Source organism: Natator depressus, chromosome 10 (genome assembly GCF_965152275.1).
Source record: "Natator depressus isolate rNatDep1 chromosome 10, rNatDep2.hap1, whole genome shotgun sequence".
NCBI lineage: Eukaryota > Metazoa > Chordata > Testudines > Cheloniidae > Natator > Natator depressus.
In genome coordinates this window covers 30,872,332-30,892,345 of record NC_134243.1, presented here as the reverse complement: position 1 = coordinate 30,892,345, position 20,014 = coordinate 30,872,332, and the positions used below count along the sequence as shown (strand labels likewise).

Here is a 20,014-nt window from a genome sequence, read left to right as displayed (position 1 = left end):
CTCGAAAGGGAGAGAAAAGAACAGCAAAGATAGAAAATGCAGCTTTGGTCTCTCGTGCTGACTCTCACTTGCAACCTTGCTGCTGGAGAAACACAGACACAGCATGTGATCTGATCAGCCACACTGAGACCTGGCAAACTAGCATTGGGCTTTGTGTCTCCTGTCTGCCACTCAATGGATACAGCTTTTAAAGGGCAGTTCTGCAGCTCAGTGCCAGGGTCACCATATCCCACAAGTGGAAATACATAGAGGCAACTCTTGATCAACAGCTACTAGTAAGTGACCTCTCTTTTCTGTGAGTTGGATCTTCAACTCTAAACCTCTGTTATCAATCATTTAAACTTTAAAAGTTTGAGGACAAAATTTATTATTTGAACCCTTTCCATTTTTCAAAAGTTCCATTTTTTTTTAGAATGATGACCAATAAGGACATAGATTCTTGGCTGCAATTTCTCTTTCACTATTGCCCTTGCAGGCAGGGTCACATCTCTCTCTTGCCTTGTGCTTGAGGCTGAAGTGTCATTTTGACTGCCCAGCAGTCTTGTTCTTCAAAAGCAGAAAGACTGATGTTCCTGAAAGATCCAAAAAAGAAACGTGGGAATATCTTTGCTGCAATGTCCATGTGCAACCCCCTTTTGTGGGCTCAGAAGCTGCCATGAGTAGAGATGGGGGGAGAGAGAAAGGTGAAGGGGAGGTCACTGTCTCTCATTCTTATAACCCTCTCCCATCTTTAAGGATTACCCCCAGCTGGGGTGCAGGCGACAAGCATCTCTTGTGGATGTGAGGTTTGAACCATCCCTGTGATGAAATGTAAATTTCTTAGTCACATCTTCCCCCTGACGGAGAATGGCCACTTAAGCAGGTGATAGTCTTTTAACATCTGGCTGGGTGTTGGCCTGTCCTTTATTCCTGAGAAACTGGTTTAGACCTGCTTTTCTTAACATTGGAGCATGTTATAACAGTGTTATACAGTAGACTCGTGTAACTTTACATACCATACTCATACACATATTTTACCAGGACAATAATGTTCAGCAGATTATGAGCTTTCAACTGATACCTCACAAGGCATACTTTGTACAAAATTTATCAGTCTTGTAAAAGTGATGAACATAATAGAACAGATCATCACATCTTCCCTTGTAATCCAAAATTTGTGTCTAAATCCTAATCTACATTTAACAAGTTTTATTGGCATAACTATGTTGGCAATGTATATATTTTATTTACAGATATATTATGCTGGTAAAAGCTTTAGTGTAGATACAGTTATACAGGTATAAGGCACTTCATACTGGTATAGCTTATTTAGCTTCATTGTACTGGAATAAGCTATATGTAAGCACTTCTGTAACAGTATAACTACATCTACACTAGGTGAAGGGGGTGGGGTGTACTGCTTTAACTTTGCCAGCATAGTTAAAGCAGCAAAACTCTTATTTGTAGACAAGTCCTAATAAGTCTTCACTGATTTGCTGCTCCTAAATCCAGTTGAACTTCACTTGACTTATGTGTTTAGTGTGTGGGAGCTGGGTGATGGTGGTGGCCTGTGATATACAGAAAGTCAGGCTGGATGATCTGGTGGTCCCTTCTAGCCTTAAACTCTGTGACTCTAGTTCTCTTACTCTTCTCACTTGTTTTTCTGCAGATATGAAACAGGAACGAATTCTGTCTGCAAAGAGGAAAGATGCTGCTGAAACCTACATTCCAATCAGACCTATGAAGGTCAGAAGTAAAATGGCTCGTCCACTTTCTGCTGGACCCCTGCACCAGGAGGGACATGAAAGAACCTGCTCCCGTAAGAGAGATGAGAATATGTAAAGTATACAATTGTGAGCTTCCATTCTCCTTCCCCTGCCCTGGCTTAGATGTTGTCTCTGCTGCACACTTCTTTCCTCGCTTTCCTGGGCTGTTGCCCATTTTTATGCTTCCTCTCATCTCAAAATTCCATTGACTTCAGTGGGAGCAGGAGCAAGCCCATGGCTATATATGCTATCTCTCCGCCTCCTCATTCTTCTTTCCCTGCCCCCACAGAATGAAGACTTCTTCCCCTCTTTTTCCGTCCTCCCTACTGCTCTATACTTGCCCCTTTTTCTTTACATAGACATATTCCCTATGGTGAAAGGGTGCTGACAGGAAGGCAACCTCTGCATGTCAACTACTGGATCTTCAGAGGAACTGTCAAAAGATGGTAGCTCTCTGTAATCCAGCCACTCCCCTTAAGCAAGTTCACCCTCAGTTACAAAAAGATGGGTTTTTTGGGGGTGTGGCGGATATCTGACATAAACCCAGTTACTCAAATGAATGGAAGAGGGTCAGATCACCTTATTACTGTAATAAAACTTCTCAAGCTAAGCACAGCTTCCAGATGAATCCTGAGAGCCAGTAAAGTTAACAGTATTGAAAAGCACAAACTGTGTCTCCTTAATTAATACAAAACCTAAACAAAACCAAGAAATTATATTCCTTCTTAAACAAAAGAGAAACTCAAACTCCCCCTGTCACTTGGATGCCAGCATCAGCTAATGTTTGTAGTAATACCTCCTGGATCAGATCCTTGCGTTGACCAGTTTTTTGAAAGATGTGTGTTGCACTTCCTTCAAACACTTTTAAAACAGTGTATTATATGCATATATCAATTCTGTGTGAGCAAGACAACCAAGGGAAGGTTTAGGAAAAAACAACAGCAGCTAAATAGTCTTGAGCTAACAGTGGTCACCTTGGGAAGACCTCTGGGGAGCCCAACACAAAAAGAGCAACCATCCAGCATGTGTGCAGCATCTTTCACAGCACCATAGATACACAGGCCACAGGCATAGTCAGTCTTGGGGCAGTGAACCATGCCACATCTAAACTCATTAATCTGTCTCCAGAGGTGGTGTGGGAAGTCCAAAGCCAGGGAGTCGCTGGTAGTAGCAGAGGCTCTTTCCCATCCTGTCCACCACAGTAAGCTGATGATGTTATCAGCTTGATGGAAAGTATGCTGCACTGCTATGTAATTGGTGGTGCAGTGCATCCCATATATCCCTGAACAGTGGCAAGTGTGTCATTTTCTGTAGCTTCGGGGGCAGTTTATTGGTGCATTCTGACACCAGATGTTAGGTGGAGGAATATGAGCTAGGACTGGTAATCACACAAGTTTTGCTGGCTTCAATGTCCCTGTTATCATTCTTATAGTATGATTAAGCTGTGTTTTAAAAACAGTAGGCCAGAAAGCTGTCTGGGCTTTTTGAGGGCTGTAGAGGAAGGATTGTGTTTGATTGTTTTGCCTTTGGCTATGTTTACATTATGTACTCGGGGTGTGATTCCCCTGCTCGTGTACACATACTCACGCTAGTTCTTACTGAGCTAACATGCATATAAATAGCAGTGTAGTTGTGGTAGCATGTGTAGCGGCAGCATGAGCATGGCTGAGCTGTGCCAAGTACAAACCTGTCGGAAACCAGTGGGTATGTATTCGGCACAGCTCAGCCGGGCCCATTCTGCCACTATGCATGCTACCACAGCCACACTGCATTGCATCCGATGAAGTGAGCTGTAGCTCACGAAAGCTTATGCTCAAATAAATTTGTTAGTCTCTAAGGTGCCACAAGTACTCCTTTTCTTTTTGCGAATACAGACTAACACGGCTGCTACTCTGAAAACTGCTATCTATATTCTTTTGTGATGTCATTTGTTCACTAGTTGCCCAGGGTAGAGAAGACCTGGAACTCTAAATTTAAAGCAAACATTAGCATCACCTATATGCTGTGCCTTACTTGGGCTGGGTTGCAAGCTGCCAGTTCAGCCCTTTGTTAATAACTAGACCAGATATTTCATGCTTGGGCTTTTAGAGTGTTTTATACGTGTATGAGATGATCAATAGACATTTCTTGCTACTTTTTGATGTCAGGACCAGTAACTCGACCAGAAAAGCCACTGTCAGCAACTCGAAGGAATGTGTGTGAGAAGAAGGATCCTGAGCAATCTGCTTCTGCTGTCATTAAAGCTATGCAAGTTGAAAATGAGATCTTGCAAAGAGAGATGCTTTGCAGAAGGCTGGAGACTTCTACCAGCCATCAAATGGTATGCCAAAGTACTGACCTGGGACAAGAGAGATCCAAGGTGTTCACTAGCAAAAATTATTTCCTTTCCCTAAACATGAATAGGAATCTTATATAGTTTAATGCAGTGATACTCAGACCTCAGTGGTTCAGGAGCCAAATTGGCAATCAACATTACCCAAAAGAGTATTAGTATGAATTCATTGTTTCATTTACTATAGTAGTATATATTCATATTTAAATAGAATGGCAGGGGAAATATTTAGTTAATTTTTTATATGTGTCATATATAATGCTCACAGCAAAATGACTGACGAAAGTATTATTATTTTATCAACTATTGTTGGTTAATAACATAGTAAAAGCATTCTGAGTGGTTAATAATTAAATCACACAGTGTTTTAATATCATATGCTGCAAAGAGCCGCATTAGACACATTAAAGAGCCGCTTGCGGCTCAGACGCCTCAGTCTGAGTATCACTGATTTAAAGCCTTACAAGGGTAGGTGGTGGGGTGAATCTTAACACTACATGAAATGGAATAGTGTGGTCATCCCATATGCACTTTCTGGTGATATTACCTTACAGCTCTTTCTTGATTTCAGAGAAGATCAGAAAAGAATGTGTTAACCATTTATGTGACTCTTCTTCCTAGAGGTAGAAAGGATCCTTCTGGTTTCTGCCATTCCCTCCCTCAAAGTTAACACCCAAACAATTTGAAAAGCAGTCACATGACTTTCATTGCACACATTCACCAAGCACTTAGGGCCTGATCCTAGTTTCATTGAAGTCAATGGGAGCTTTTCATTTGCTTCAGAATTGGATCAGACCCGTCTTGGCTGGAATTCAAGACTGGGTCTGTTGGTGTTACAGAATGTCTTTCCAGGTTATGGGCTGCCAAATTCTCCAATCTCTTTTTTATTTTTTGTGATGTCTGTTGTTTTGTGGTTGAGAGAGAGAGTAGTTCCCTCTGCATATTCACAAATAACATGAACTTGCTATGTTTTATGAAAGTAAGGTAATACTTACTTAATAGGCATTGTCTTGGGACACAGAGTGGGATTTTCAAAAGCCCCCAGTCTCAGTGTTGGCCTAACTCTACTCTTAGGGAAGCAATTTACTTCCAGTTACTACTAACACTAAAGGCTTTGAAAATCCCACCTTCAACATGTAAATGTGCTACAGGGCAGAATTAAGGCGTTAAAAAGAAAACAAACAAAAGATGGCATTTCATTTCCTGGGACTTTTAAATTCTACTGGCTTTGATTGCATGTGTAAATTCCATAGCCCAACTCTTTGCCTCAGATTCTGTGTACCTTTCAAAGCCTACAGGAGCCTCTCTCTATCTCTCTTACAAGGTCCATAGGGTCCTTTTCCTGAGCTTCATCTGTCCCTAATTATTCACCTCATATTTGACCCACAGACTTTTCACCGCACAGCTAGGTTACCCATTTGTACATATATGTCACATTCTTAATGACAAGAACATGAAAAAAATCTAGTGCATGTCTGTGGTATGTCATTTAGCAGAGAAATAGTTCTCCTGGAGGAGCAGTGCATGGCCTTGTTCCAGATGAAATAGGATTTGGTTTGACCAAGTTACAAGCCTTGAAGTCCAGGAGATATAGGTTCAGGTCTCCTCCTCCTGCAACTTCGGCTCCAGCCCCAGGCCCTTCAAGACTTGTGGGAAATGCCAAACAATCATTTTGACGGGCCTGTTGAGGATGCAAACAGTTTCCATCTCTCCAGACCCAAATTCCCCCACTTTTGCAAATGGTCTGTCCCACTTCCTCAGTGCTTGGTACCAAGTTATTTCAGACCAGTAGGTCTCCAGTTTGTTTCTAAAATTCTTTCCCACCCTTCTTCCCCATCCCTCTTCGGAGACTACTCCCACGAGACAATCCTCCTCTAGGAGGTACAGTCTCTCCTTTGCTTGGGGGTCACAGAGGAGTTTCAACACTGTCTCAGGTGGCAGGGGTTTTAGTCCCTCTATTTCTTAATCCCAAAAGTGAAGAGGAGTCTCAGACCAATCTTAGACTTGTGTCAACTCAACAAATTCTTAAAAAATAAAGTTTTGCATTGTCACCCTAGCTTCTGTTATCCCTTCCCTGGATCCTGGTGCCACCCTTGCTTGACTTAACAGATGTCTACTTCCATGTGGCAATCAATCAAGCTCACAGGATGTACCTCAGATTTTTGGTAAATCAAAATCATTACCAGTTCATTGTGCTACCATCTGGCCTGTCAGCAGTTCTCAGGGTCTTTACAAAAGTTATGGCAGTAGTATCTGCATTCCTCAGAATATCTGGAGTTCAACTCTATCTGGATGACTGGCTTGTCAAGGGCCGATCCGGACTGCAGGTACAGTGTAGTATATCCCTGATCCAGTTGACAGTCAATGCTTTGGGACTGCTAGTCAACACAGAGAAGCCTCTCATCTCCTTGGTCCAGAGGATAGAGTTTATAGGGACTGTAACAGACTCAACTCAAGCCAGAGCTTTTCTTCCAGACTCGAAGGTTCAAGCAATTTAATCGGTTGTCATAGATATGAAAGCTCACCTGGTCACAACAGCACAAAAGTGTTTGAGGCTTCTGGGGCACATGGATTTCTGCACTTACCTGGTTCAGTGTGCCAGACTGCACCTCCGAGTTCCACAGGGTTGGCTGGCATAAGTCTACTTTCTGAGCTGTCATCATCTAGATTCGGTGGTGAAGGTACGCTCTCATGTCCTCCCTTCCCTACATTTGTGAACAAGTCTAGCCAATGTATGTGTAGATGTTCCCTTTGCCTGCCCACAGTCAACATGCACATTAGCTCTGGCTGTTAAGTTTGGTTGCTAGTTTGATTAAAGTACATCTTGTAACTATTTCACTGTTCCATCCTGAAGTGGATTTTTCTCTAATGACATGTCCACACATTTTTGAAAGGCCTAGTCAAATTGTATCTTCAGGTGCAAGACTCCCATTCCCCTGTGGGATCTAAACTTAGTGTTATCAAGACTTATGGGTGCCCTGTTTGAGCCTTTGGCTACTTGCACTCTACTGCATCTGTCAATAAAGAGAATTTTTGGTGACCATCACCTCAGCCAGAAGGGTAAGAGAGCTGCCTGCCTTAATGTCTGGGCCTCCCTATGTGATATTCTTTAGGGACAAGGTTTACCTGTATTCTCAACCAATGTTCGTCCCAAAGGTGGTGTAATCTTTCCATACGAACCGGCCAATTTATTTGCCTGCATTCTACCTGAAGCTGCATTCGAGCAGGGAAGAGGAGTGTTTCCGTACCCTGCATATCAGAAGAGCTCTGGCATTCTAACTGCACAGAACCAGGCACTTCCCTAAGTCTTCCCAACTGTTAGTAGAGGTGGCAGACAGAACAAAAGGACAATTAGTCTCCATCCAAAGAATTTCTTCTTGGATAGCCTCCTATATACTCGTGTGCTATGACATGGCTAATGTCACCCTTGTGAGCAGAGTCACAGTTCATTCACTGAGGTCCCAATCTGCCTCAGTGGCTTTTATGGCACATGTTCCAATTGTGGACATTTGTAGAGCGGCAACCTGGTCCTCGGTCCACATGTTTGCCTCCCATTATGCTGTGACTCAAGACTCCAGAGACAATGCTAGAGTTGGATGAGTCGTTGTCCAGTCCCACCTCTTGTTTTCACAGCTTGAGAGTCACCAAGAGTGGAATGCATATGTGCAATCACTTAAAGAAGAAAAACTAACCTGTTCAGTAACTGTTATTCTTTGGGATGTGTCACATGTGTCCATTCCATGACCCACCCTTCTGCCCCTCTACGTGGGAGTTCTAGCAAGAAGGAACTGAGGGGAGCTAGGGGTGGCTCTGCCATTTATATGTCCATGCACTGATGCATGGCAGCAGAGGGCACTTGAATGTCCCAGTGGGTACTGCTGAGGGGAAAAGTTTCTGACGTCCCTGCACTGGACACACAGATACTGAGAATGGAATGGACATGCGCAACATATCTCAAAAAAGAACAGTTACTGAGCAGGTTAGTAACTGTTTTTTCCAGGACCCGATGAAACACATGGTGTAAACCTCAGTCATACCCCTGGAAGTGGTCCAAGAGAAGCAGCGCAAAGAAATTTTTCATATTTCCACAATACAGAGATTTATCATGGCCATTAATCAAAGTTTACTAGAGCCCTCAAGAACCATCTGTGTACACCTCCATCCATCCCTTTGTGAATCTGTGACCAGTGATGAATAAAATGTGACAGCCTTCTTAAACCAGTATGTTGCTTAATATTAACAATAGGAGCAACATTTAGAGAAAAAGGATTTTAAAACAGTCAACATGTGTGTCTTTCTTACCTAAAGCCTTATCATTCTGTGAGGGTGTCCTAAGCAGACCTAGCTTCTTCAGATACCCCAATAGGTGTCTGTGTTAGTTTGAACAGCTCTCCCAACAATTACCTGGAATTTCCCCCCTGGAAAAGAGAGCCTCATTTTATCCAGCTAGAGTTCCTTGGGGCTTGCCAGTTGACAGGCTTTTGGCTCTGCTTGTCCAAACCAATTCATCAGGCTCCACAGGAGGTTGAGGCAGACTCCTCAGAGCCAAGGGCTCACCCTTTGTCCTACAATAACCCTCTAATGTTCACTATAGGGTAGCTTATCTTGAGCTGTTGTTTCCTTTCTGTTTATTTTCTTACAGCTTACTATTAAACTAAACCAATATATTCACATAGTAAACATCTCAATAACCAGGTCAACATATAGTAGTTATAAATAATTACAGAGCAGCTGACCATCTGTCACACTAGTAACAGCTGTTCTCTGAAATCTGTGTGATGTGATGGATCAGAGCTCACCCTTCCTTCAGCATTTAAAGATTATGTAATCTTTTGTACTTTGTACAATTGTGATAAATATGGGAATCTTCTTATGAAGAACCGGGGAGATATCTGCATGTTTTAATGAATGTCCTGTGTACCTCAGTGCTTGATATTGTCCGGTAGGACTGCATTAAGTTGAATCAAAGAAAGCTGTTGGGGAAAACAAGCAGGAAATGAATGACAGTCACAAGATTCCTCCAAAGAGAATACCAACTCTCCTTAAGAAAATAATGTGGGAACTATTAATTGGAAAATGCCCATCTGCCTGTTTTCAGCCAGGCTAGCAGATTTATTCTTCCGCAACCTGAGCCTAGAATCAAAGGAACATTAAACCATTAAAGACTTCTTCCTAGAGAGGAAGGAAGGGGTGTGTGGGCATCAGCGGCCTGGGGAACATGCTGCAGGGAGAGAGAGGCAGAAAATGGTGATTGGCATGGCTGTCTCTTGCAACCCAGAAGTAGGGGGCGTGGACTGAGTGGAACTTATGGGAAACTTTCAAGGAAAGGGTAAGAGTTAGATAAGACCCAGGCAAATAGACTTTTTGTTGTTTTATCCCTTTCTGCTTTCTATCTATATCTGGGTGTGTAAACAATATGTTTGTTTTGAAGAAATCAGTTTTGAGTCACTTTAATTAACCATGGTTCACAAGTCTCCCAAGTTTCAGAGTGATAGCCATGTTAGTCTGTATCAGCAAAAAGAATCAGGAGTACTTGTGGCACCTTAGAGGCTAACAAATTTATTTGAGCATAAGCTTATGCTCAAATGAATTTGTTAGTCTCTAAGGTGCCATAAGTCTCCCAAGAGAAGTTTTCTTGCAGGTTCCAAATACAGTTGGGACTGTCACATTATAATGGTTGGGAAATAAGGGGGACTGCAATCCACAGATTCAATCCAAGAGTGGTTGAGCCTTGGAGTTCTGCCTTTGACAGAGGTGAACGAAGCCAAGTCTGTCACCAGAAGGGTGCACTCAATTGGGCCTTCAAAGGGATCTAAAAAGCAGTTTGTACTGTAACCATGACAGTTTTTATCATCTATTGTGAAAGGAGCAGGTGATTTTAGCATCAGGCCCCACCAGTGACTTTAGGCCTTTGAATTTGAGGAGTTTCTGCTCTGTTCACATGCAGGATCATGAGACAAGGGCAGTGCTCTTTATTTCAAAGTTTTATCAGCAGAGGACTGCCATTGCAGGGATGTAATTTCTTATTTTCATGAAAGCACATTGGAGTGGCGCAAGCTGAAAGTGGGAAGGAAATTGCATTTTCGCTCTTTCATGTATGCTTTAAATCTCATATTAATAAATTATTTTAAAGGGTGGTATGTAATCCTTTTACATTATTTTCACCTGCCTTACATGTAAAGGACCAGATTCTAATCTCAGCTATAACAGTGTAAATTCACAGTAATTCCATTAAATTCAACGGAAATAGGTTGGATTTACATTAGTTTAGCTAAAATCAGAATTCGGCCATACTCTCATTCATTTCAGAGACACAAACCACAGCTCATATTGTTTTATGTGCGTAGGGAATAGTGTATATAAAATTTGTTAATCTTTTCTTACATAGCTGCCTTCTGTTTCAATTTCATCTATTTCTGCAACAACTGAGCCTTCAGAAAAACAACAGGAAACAACTGTAGTCACAGAAGCCATTGAAAGAATTGGCCATTTGGGAAGCAGGTAACTATATTAGTTTATTTAAGAGTGATTTCCTTAATGTGACTGGATTATTGATATCATATACTGTGGTTGTCTGGTTTTATCCTTTCTTGTGATTATTTCTAGAAGCATGTAATTTCTGCTCCGTGTAATGGGATAAATCTTACCAACAAAATATTTTTCTAGATGTTCCTTCCTGTGTCCCATATTTTGTCTCTACCCTGTAAAAGGCAGGATGACCTGCATCTTGGTTATGTACAGGGGAGAGGCTGAAAATATTGGTTTTCTAAGTTCAACAGACTTTTCTGCTACAGTCCAGGTGAGAGTGGGTGTGTGATGGGGTTTATCAACCCTGCACCAACAAGGCAAGGGTTAAGGAGCCACTCTGGACACGGGAAGCCACGCCCCCTCGCCTTTGCTAGGCATGTTTCCAGTTATGGGAGCATTCGAAGAGGAAGTAGCTCAGCGGTGGAGGAGATTCCAGAGACAGACCAGAGAGGAGCACAGGAAGGCCCGATTTTGCAAAACTGTTCATCCTCCAAATGGATTCCTCCAAGGTGGGCCTCAGGGCCATATTGTCTGAGGAGGTGGATGTCAAAGAACATCCAGTACTGTAGGTAAGCAGGAAGCTGTTCCCCTGGGGAACCAAATACTTGACAGTTGAGAAGGAGGTGCAAGCAGAATAAAGTTCAGACAGTAATTAATATATATATATATATATATATATATATATATATATATATATATATATATTTGATCCTATAATAGGAGCAAAGTCACAAAGCTGAAAACAGTTATGAGCTAAATCAGCTGGGAGGAAGAATTTAACAAAGAAAAATGTGACTGATAATTGGGACTCATTTAAGAACACCTTACTAGATGCCCAAACAGCCACAAAGAAGGCTGTGCTGGTTAACAAAACAACCTGGTTTAGAGGAGACGTGATGGCAGCTATTATTATATACTTACTGAATATTTTATATATCTATAGATGGATATAGATATCTTTATATAAATTGAAAATATAGGTATATCGTGTGGCAAGGCACCTCTTTTCTCTTGCTAGCCTTAGCGCTTCCCCCTCAGGTGATGGTGGGCCTGGGGTAATCAGCCCCACTCAGGCAGGGTTTGCCTTCCCCCTTCTGTGCTCCCTTGGTTGTATTTTCAGGGTAGGCCTGAGGGTCGGCCTAAGGGTGATCCTCCACCAAAGAAACAGTCTCATGAACAAAAACCCACGGGGGGTACCTTTCTCTACCCCCCTTGCTGGGGCAAGGTGTCATCCTGTTGGTTGCCCTGGAGCATCAGTCCTTCCCCTAGCAGGCACTCAGTTTTGGCTGTCTCCCTATGGGAAGGAACACAACCTCTCATCCTGGAACAGTTTATTTCCCTTTTGCCACTAGCCTGGCAGCAGCTTGTCTTTCTCTCTTTCTCTCTCTCTCCCCGTTCCTATCCTCAGAGGAGGGGTTTTTAAAGGCCTCAGGCAGCCCTTAATTGGATTCCAGTGTCCGTAATTGACCTGAGGTAACCACTTCTCAGCTTGTAGGGAAAAGGGCTTTTAACATTCTAGGGATAATATATCGGCCTTCCAGGACCCTCTTGCAGCCGTCTGGCCTGACTTTGTCACAACAGATTTCTATCTATCTATCTAGAACAAATTCAAGAAGGGGGAAGCTGAAAGAAAGGAATATGAATCAGAAGTTAGGAATTGTAGAAAATTGATAAGGGAAGTCAAAGGACACAAGGAGAAATCTATGGCCAGCAAAGTTAGACAATAAAAAGGAGTTTTTTCAACATATGAGGTACAAAAAGAATCCTGAAAATTGTATTAGTCCACTACTTGATGAAAATGATAGAATTATCAATAATAATGCAGAAAAGGCAGAAGTGTTCAATAAATATTTCTGTTCTGTATTGGGGAAACATTAGGTGACATAGTCTCATCATATCATGATGATAACGCTCTTTCCATTCCACTAGTGTCTCTGGAGGTTTTTATACAGAAGCTACTAAAGTTAGACATTGTTAAATCAACAGGTCCAGGTAACTTGCATTCAAGAGTTTTAAAACAGCTGCCTGAGGAGCTCGCTGAACCACTTATGTTGATTTTCAATAACTCTTGGAGCACTGGGAAGTTTCAGAAGACTAGAAGACAGCTATTGTTGTGCCAATTTTTTAAAAAAGTCAATGGGATGACGGGGATAATTATACCCCTGTCAGTCTTACATTGATCCTGGGTAATGGAGCAGCTGATATGGGACTCCCATTAATAAACAATTAGAGGAGAGTTATGTAATTAATGCCAATCAACATGGATTTATGGAAAATAGCTCCTTTGTAACTTGATATCTTTTTTGATGAGTTTTACAAGTTTAGCTGATACAGGTAACCATGTTGATGTAATAGACTTTTGTAAGGTGTATGACTTGGTACTGCATAATATTTTGATTAAAAATCTAGAATGATATAAAATAAACATGGCACACATTAAATGCATGAAAAACTGGCTAATTGATAGGTCTCAAAATGTAATTGTAAATGGGGAATCATCATACAGCCGGGTCTCATAGGGATCAGTTCTTGTCTCCATGCTAGTCAACATTTGTATCAATGTTCTGGAAGGAAACATAAAATCATCACTGATAAAGTTTGTAGATGACACAAAAAATTGGAAAAGAGGTAAATAATGAAGAGGACAGGTCACTGATACAGAACAATCTGGATTGCTTGGTAAACTGGGCACAAACAAACAGTATGCATTTAATACAGCTAAATGTAAATGTGTACTGTGACGGGTTCAGTCACAGAGACCCCCTTGGACTGTCACCTGATGTGCTGAAACTACCCCTGAGCCCATTTTCTTTGCCAGCTTGGGACTCCAGAACCCTGTCTTGTTGAGCCAGACTTGCTAGCCTGCTGCAACACAGACCCATGGTCTGAATCACGCCCCCAAAGCTGCAGACTTAACTGAAAACAGCTCAGCAAGTACTCTTGTCTCCAGCACCCAGACACCCAGCTCCCAATGGGATCCAAACCCCAAATAAATCCGTTTTACTCTGTATAAAGCTTATACAGGCAAAACTCATAAATTATCTGCCCTCTATAACACTGATAGAAAGATATGCACAGCTGTTTGCTCCCCCAGGTATTAATCACTTACTCTGGGTTAATTAATAAACAAAAGTGATTTTATTAAGTATAAAAGTAGGATTTAAGTGGTTTCAAGTAATAACAGACAGAACAAAGTAAGTTACCAAGCAAAATAAAACAAAACACGCAAGTCTAAGTCTAATACATTAAAAAACTGAATAAAGGTAAATCTCACCCTCAGAGATGTTCCAATAAGCTTCTTTCACAGACTAGATTCCTTTCTAGTCTGGGCCCAATCCTTTCCCCTGGTGCAGTCCTTGTTAGTTCCAGCTCAGGTGGTAACTAGGGGATTTCTCATGACTGGCAGCCCCCTTTGTTCTTTTCCACCCCCTTTTATAGCTTTGGCCCAAGGTGGGAATCTTTTTTTCTTTCTGGGTCCCCACCCTTCCTTCTAAATGGAAAAGCACCAGGTTTAAGATGGATTCCAGTTCAGGTGACATGATCACATGTCACTGTAAGACCTCCTTCTTTATTACCTAGTAGCTGGAAGACAGGTACACAGGAAGACTTGCAGGTAAACAAACCTATTCACAGTTCATTAATTCTGAAGCACCCTTAATGGCTTCCATTTAACATGTTTACATCAGTAATACAAGTTTATATCTTATTCTCCTAACTCCAGACATAGAAATAATACATACAAACAAATAGGATGAACACACTCGGTAGATCATAAGCTTTGTAATGATACCTTACAAGAGACCTTTTGCATAAAGCATATTCCAGTTACATTATTTTCACACTCATTAGCATATTTCCTTAAAACATATGGAGTGCAACGTCACATGTACATTTAGGAACATAGGACATACTTACAGGATGGGGGACTCTATCCTAGGAAGCAGTGACTCTGAAAAAGATTTGGGGATTGTCATGAATATAAAGGGAAGGGTAACCACCTTTCTGTGTACAGTGCTATAAAATCCCTCCTGGCCAGAGGCAAAACCCTTTCACCTATAAAGGGTTAAGAAGCTAAAATAACCTCGCTGGCACCTGACCCAAAATGACCAATGAGGGGACAGGATACTTTCAAATCTGGAGAGGGGGAGAACAAAGGGTTTGTCTGTCTGTGTGATGCTTTTGCCGGGAACAGATCAGGAATGCAGCCTTACAACTCCTGTAAAGTTAGTAAGTAATCTAGCTAGAACATGCATTAGATTTCCTTTTGTTTAATGGGTGGTAAAGCTGTGCTGGATGGAATGTATATTCCTGTGTTTGTGTCTTTTTGTAACTTAAGGTTTTGCCTAGAGCGATTCTCTGTGTTTTGAATCTGATTACCCTGTAAGGTATTTACCATCCTGATTTTACAGAGGTGATTCTTTTACCTTTTCTTTAATTAAAATTCTTCTTTTAAGATCCTGATTGCTTTTTCATTGTTCTTAAGATCCAAGGGTTTGGGTCTGTGTTCACCTGTACAAATTGGTGAGGATTCTTATCAAGCCTTCCCCAGGAAAGGGGGTGTAGGACTTGGGGGGATATTTTGGGGGAAGACGTCTCCAAGTGGTCTCTTTCCTTGTTCTTTGTTTAAAATGCTTGGTGGTGGCAGCATACTGTTCAAGGACAAGGCAAAGTTTGTACCTTGGGGAAGTTTTTAACCTAAGCTGGTAAGAATAAGCTTAGGGGGGTCTTTCATGCAGGTCCCCACATCTGTACCCTAGAGTTCAGAGTGGGGAAGGAACCTTGACAGGGATCATGATGGATAATCATCTGAACATGAGCTCCCTGTGCGATATTATGGCCAAAACAGCCAGTGTGATTCTCAGATGCATAAATAGGGGAATCTCAAGCAGGAGTAGAGAAGTTATTTTATCTCTGTATTTGGCATTGGTGCAACCACTGCTGGAATACTTTGTCCAGTTCTGGTGCTCATAATTCATGAAGTATTTTGATACATTGGAGAGGGTTCAGAGAAGAGCAATGAGAAGGATTAGAAAATATGCCTTATAGTGATAGACTCAGGGAGCTCAATCTGTTTAACTTATCAAAGAGAAGGTTAAAGGGTGACCTGATTACAGTATATAAGTTCTACATAGGGAAAATATTTAAATAATGGGCTCTTCAATCTAGCAGAGAAAGGTATAACATGAAGTTGAAGCTAGACAAATTCAGATAGGAAATAAGGCTTGTTATACAGGAGGTCAGACTAGATGGTCACAGTGGTCCCTTTTGTCCTTCATATCTATGAATCTATAGCACAGGCCAGAGAACGTCCCTGAAATAATTCCTAGAGACTATCTTTTAGAAAGCATCCAATCTTGTTTTTAAAAATTATCAGTGATGGAGAATCCCCCACAGCCCTTGTTCAGTTGTTCCAATGGTTAATTACTCTCACTGTTAAAATGTACACCTTATTTCCACTCTGAATTTGTGTAGCTTCAACTTCCAGCCATTAGATTGTGTTATACCTTTCTCTGCTAGATTGAATAGCCCACTATTAAATATTTGTTCCCCATATAGATACTTACATGTATGTTAAAGAGCCCTGTGGTATCAAATATCTTCTTTTGTGTAGGTACTTATAAACTGTGATTAAACTTCACCTTCTCTGAATACGTTCTTAAGAAAAATCCTTTATCTAAAAATAGCATATCTTGCAAAGCAAGTACATGGGAAACAAAGAAAGAAAAATGCTGCTGCAGTTGATATGGGGGCAGAAATAATCAGTGTTTGCATTGCTTTTTAGGTACATCTTTGTCTGAATTTCATGGGCTTCTAATAGGGTTTTTTAAATAACTGTAATGTCCTGCATGAGTTAGATGGGTTTTTTTTTCATTCTGAGTTTTCTTCACCTTTACTCTAACTCAGTATTTTTTTTCCAAGTAAAAAGTTCAGAAACAAAATTCCTAAGAGTTTAACTATGTTTCAGGCAACAGAGGAAACTTTTGAAACTCCTGCAGGAAATTGAGAGCTGTTCTACCTGCCACAGTCACGAAGTCCTACCTACTGAGGAACCGGAGCCAGATTCTGTGGTGAGAAATAAGGCTTGTACAGATAGGTGCAATAATCACAGCTTTGTAACTATTCTCTCATCAAGATCTTATCAAAAACCAAAATGCAAAAGTGGTTCTTTGAATGACTTGTGGCTTTGTGGGAGAGGGCACAGGAAACATGACTTCAACATGTCTCAGGGAGCAGGCACAGCTATGGGCGTGGGCTTCCTTGGACTACTGAATTGCCAGGGTCTCACTCTCTTGCGGTGAGAAGGAGTCATATGGGTCCTGCTGGTCATATATGTTTGGAAAATGTAGTTGTATAGTGGCACAATGAATTAGGAACCCGAAGTAAATGTTTATATTGCACCTGTGCAAAACCTGTTTCATCATTTCAGACCTTGTCATTTAACATTTCTTTTTTTCAAAGTCACTTGCAACTCTTGCTCCATAGACACTCCCAGCAGGAAGTAAGTTCAGACTGTGCAAGTGATTGGAGTCTTGATTTACCTCTGTGGTTTCCATATATTCCATACCTGAAAACCTGCTGTCTTTCAGATGATGATTGGTCAGAGAGAGGGTATGTGTGTGTATTATAGGTAGAACTCCTACCAACAACTATAGTTAGGGTTACCTAACCATACTCTTTGTCAAATTTTAACTGTTCAGGCTGAAATTTTCTTAAATTCTTTTAAGAAAGTTTAACCATTTCTTTAGGGAAAATTAGCTAGTTTTGCCACCGCCTCATACACCTATGTTGCGAGTCAGGCAAGTATCATTCCTCCTTTATTTTACAGATGGAGTAACTGAAAGGTTGCAAAGGTCAGTTCTGGCTGAACTAGGAATTGAACTCAGTCAATAGATTCTATGATGCTTTCCGGAAGCTGAGTGGAAAAGGTGCCACCTGGAGGGAAAGGGGGTAAAGGATACTGCGCGGGCTGGCCACCACTTCCTGCAGCTCCCATTGGCCAGGAACGGTGAACCACGGCCACTGGGAGCTGCGGGCAGCTATGCCTGCAGACGGTCAGTGTAAACAAACTTTCTCGTGGCCCGCCAGCGGATTATCCTGATGGGCCGCAGGTTGCCCACCACCGGAATAGATAGTTAATTTAGGTGAGAGGGCTGTTTTCCCTTTCTGTTTCTCCATGAGACTTGTCTTCTGCTGATGAGGTGTGCCTAGTTTGCCAGGCTTGAAACGCTGCCTCTTTTCCCAGGAGGCTATATTGATGGACATTCCAACTGTGTCCGTTGCTTGTGGGAGTCCCACATCTTCCAGAAGTGTTCTTTTTGTTTAGCTCTTAAGTTCAGGGCTAGGAAGAACAGGGAAATAAAGCTCAGACTGTTGGTGATGGAACGTTCCCTGCAACCACCCTCTGAGCCAGGTCAGAAGACACCCCGTATACATCTGTCCCTGGACAGATCCAGCGCCACGTCAACCTTGGGGCACACGTCTGCTAAGAAAGGGGAACCTTTGGAGCATGCAGGGAAAACTCCCAAAAAGTTAAGCACGGACCCTGTATCTGAGGAGCCAGGTCCAAAAAAGACCAGTTCCCCACTGAGAAAGGAACAGCAGTGGGTAGGAGAATGGACATCAAGAGGAAAAGCAGTGCCGATACCAATGAAGCTAGCAGTCAGGTAGGCGATACTGGCTGTAGAATGACTGTCCTCAATAGGGTGAGGAATGTAGGCAAAGCCAAGCAGAAACAACTAAGATGTTTGTACACCAATGCAAGAAGCCTGGGCAACAAAATGGAGAAACTAGAACTACTGGTGCAGGAAGTGAAATCAGATATTATAGGGATAACAGAAACATGATGTAATAGAAGTCATGATTGGAGTACAGGGATTGAAGGGTATGTGCTGTTCAGGAAAGACAGAAATAAAAGTAAAGGTGGTGGATTGTAGCATTGTATATTAATGATGAGGTAGACTGTAAAGAAATTAGGAATGGATAAAACAGAGTCTGTTTCGGTCAAAATCACTTTGGGAAAGAAAGCTACTAGAGGTTCTCTTGGGATAGTGCTTGGGGTATGCTACAGACTCCAGGATCAGATTTGGGTCTGGCTAGGGACCTCTTTAACGTTCACAAGTTCCCATTGTCTTTGTCTCTAAAAACTGATTTGGGCTTGCTTTTCTTAACCTTAGGGCAAATTATTACAATGTTATAGAATCTTGTGACTTTACATACAACACGGATACACACATTTTTACCAAAGCAATAACATTCAGCAGATTATGACATTTCAAATGATACCTAACAAGGCATACTTTGTACAAAATTTATCATAGTTTTGTAAAAGTGGTGAACACAGTAATATAGACTGTCACGCACTAAGGACCAGGGGCTTTCCTCCTCCCTTCTACTCCAACAGAAGTCCCACTCAAACTCCCCTGTTTACAGTTCTGTTTGCTGACTCCCATGCCTCACCCTCCATAATTCCTCCCTTAGATCTCCAGGACTGGTTCATGGCTCTTGACCTGCAAGAGGCCTATTTCCACTTATCTATTCATCCAGCACAGGAAATACCTCAGATTCCTTGTAGAAACATCTGATTACCAGTATAGAGTCCTGCCCTTTGGTCTTTCCACAATACTGAGGGTATTCACCAAGTACTTGGCATTCATGGCAGCTCACCTAAGGAGACAAGGAAACCAAGTCTACCTATACCTCAGAGACTAGCTGATTCGAGGAGATCATCCAACAGGTGACCAACTCAATTCAAGTAACCTTATAGCTCTTCACCTCACTGGGACTCAAAACCAACAGATAAAACTCCACAGTGATTCCAACTCAAAGCATAGAGTTCAGAGGAGCAGTGTTAGACTCCAGGTCAGTGAGAGCTTACCTTCCATAGGAAGAGTTCCAGATAACAGTAAGTCTCATCAACCACCTTGAAGATCATTCAAAAATATCAGTAAGAGTATGCCTTAGACTGCTGGGATTCATGGACTCATGCACCTGTGTTATGCAGTTTGCAGACTTCATCTATGCTCTATAAAAGGATGGTTCAAATTAGTATCTATCCAGCAGACACCATGTGGACATGCTGTACAAGGTCCCACAAGAAGTCTTCATTAAACTGGTCGAAAAACCTCTTCACGGGTACAGTGGAGTATCCCTCTCTACACCTCTATCTACAAAGACTTTGGTAACAGTCACCTTTCACTCAGGGACAAGGTGGCAGAAAGTCTGTTTGCACGGGAACCTCCAGCTGTTCTGTTGGCAATATGTAGATTTCTTGCTCACACCCTTCTTCCTGTAAAAGAATGGCTGTTTAACCAGGGATAGTCCATTTGATTATGTTGACACCTGGCTGAGGTGTTGGCTAGCATGTCTGGGGAACTTGTTTGAAGCTATTTTCCCAGACTTGGAACATGTC

At 41.8% G+C, this 20,014-nt stretch overlaps 1 protein-coding gene across 3 annotated transcripts in view; it reads left to right on the top strand.

Annotated features, from left to right (window-relative positions):
* The window catches only part of KATNIP (katanin interacting protein), a 171,598-nt gene that overhangs the window by 71,254 nt on the left and 80,330 nt on the right, over positions 1-20,014 (top strand). For 2 of the 3 annotated variants that reach the window (XM_074965608.1, XM_074965611.1), the window contains exons 8-11: positions 1,649-1,798; positions 3,893-4,104; positions 10,466-10,578; positions 16,571-16,673. In XM_074965608.1, the coding sequence (XP_074821709.1) occupies positions 1,649-1,798; positions 3,893-4,104; positions 10,466-10,578; positions 16,571-16,673 (578 nt within the window). The remainder of the gene's footprint in view (positions 1-1,648; positions 1,799-3,892; positions 4,105-10,465; positions 10,579-16,570; positions 16,674-20,014) is intronic. The other variant, XM_074965609.1, reaches the window with a different exon arrangement.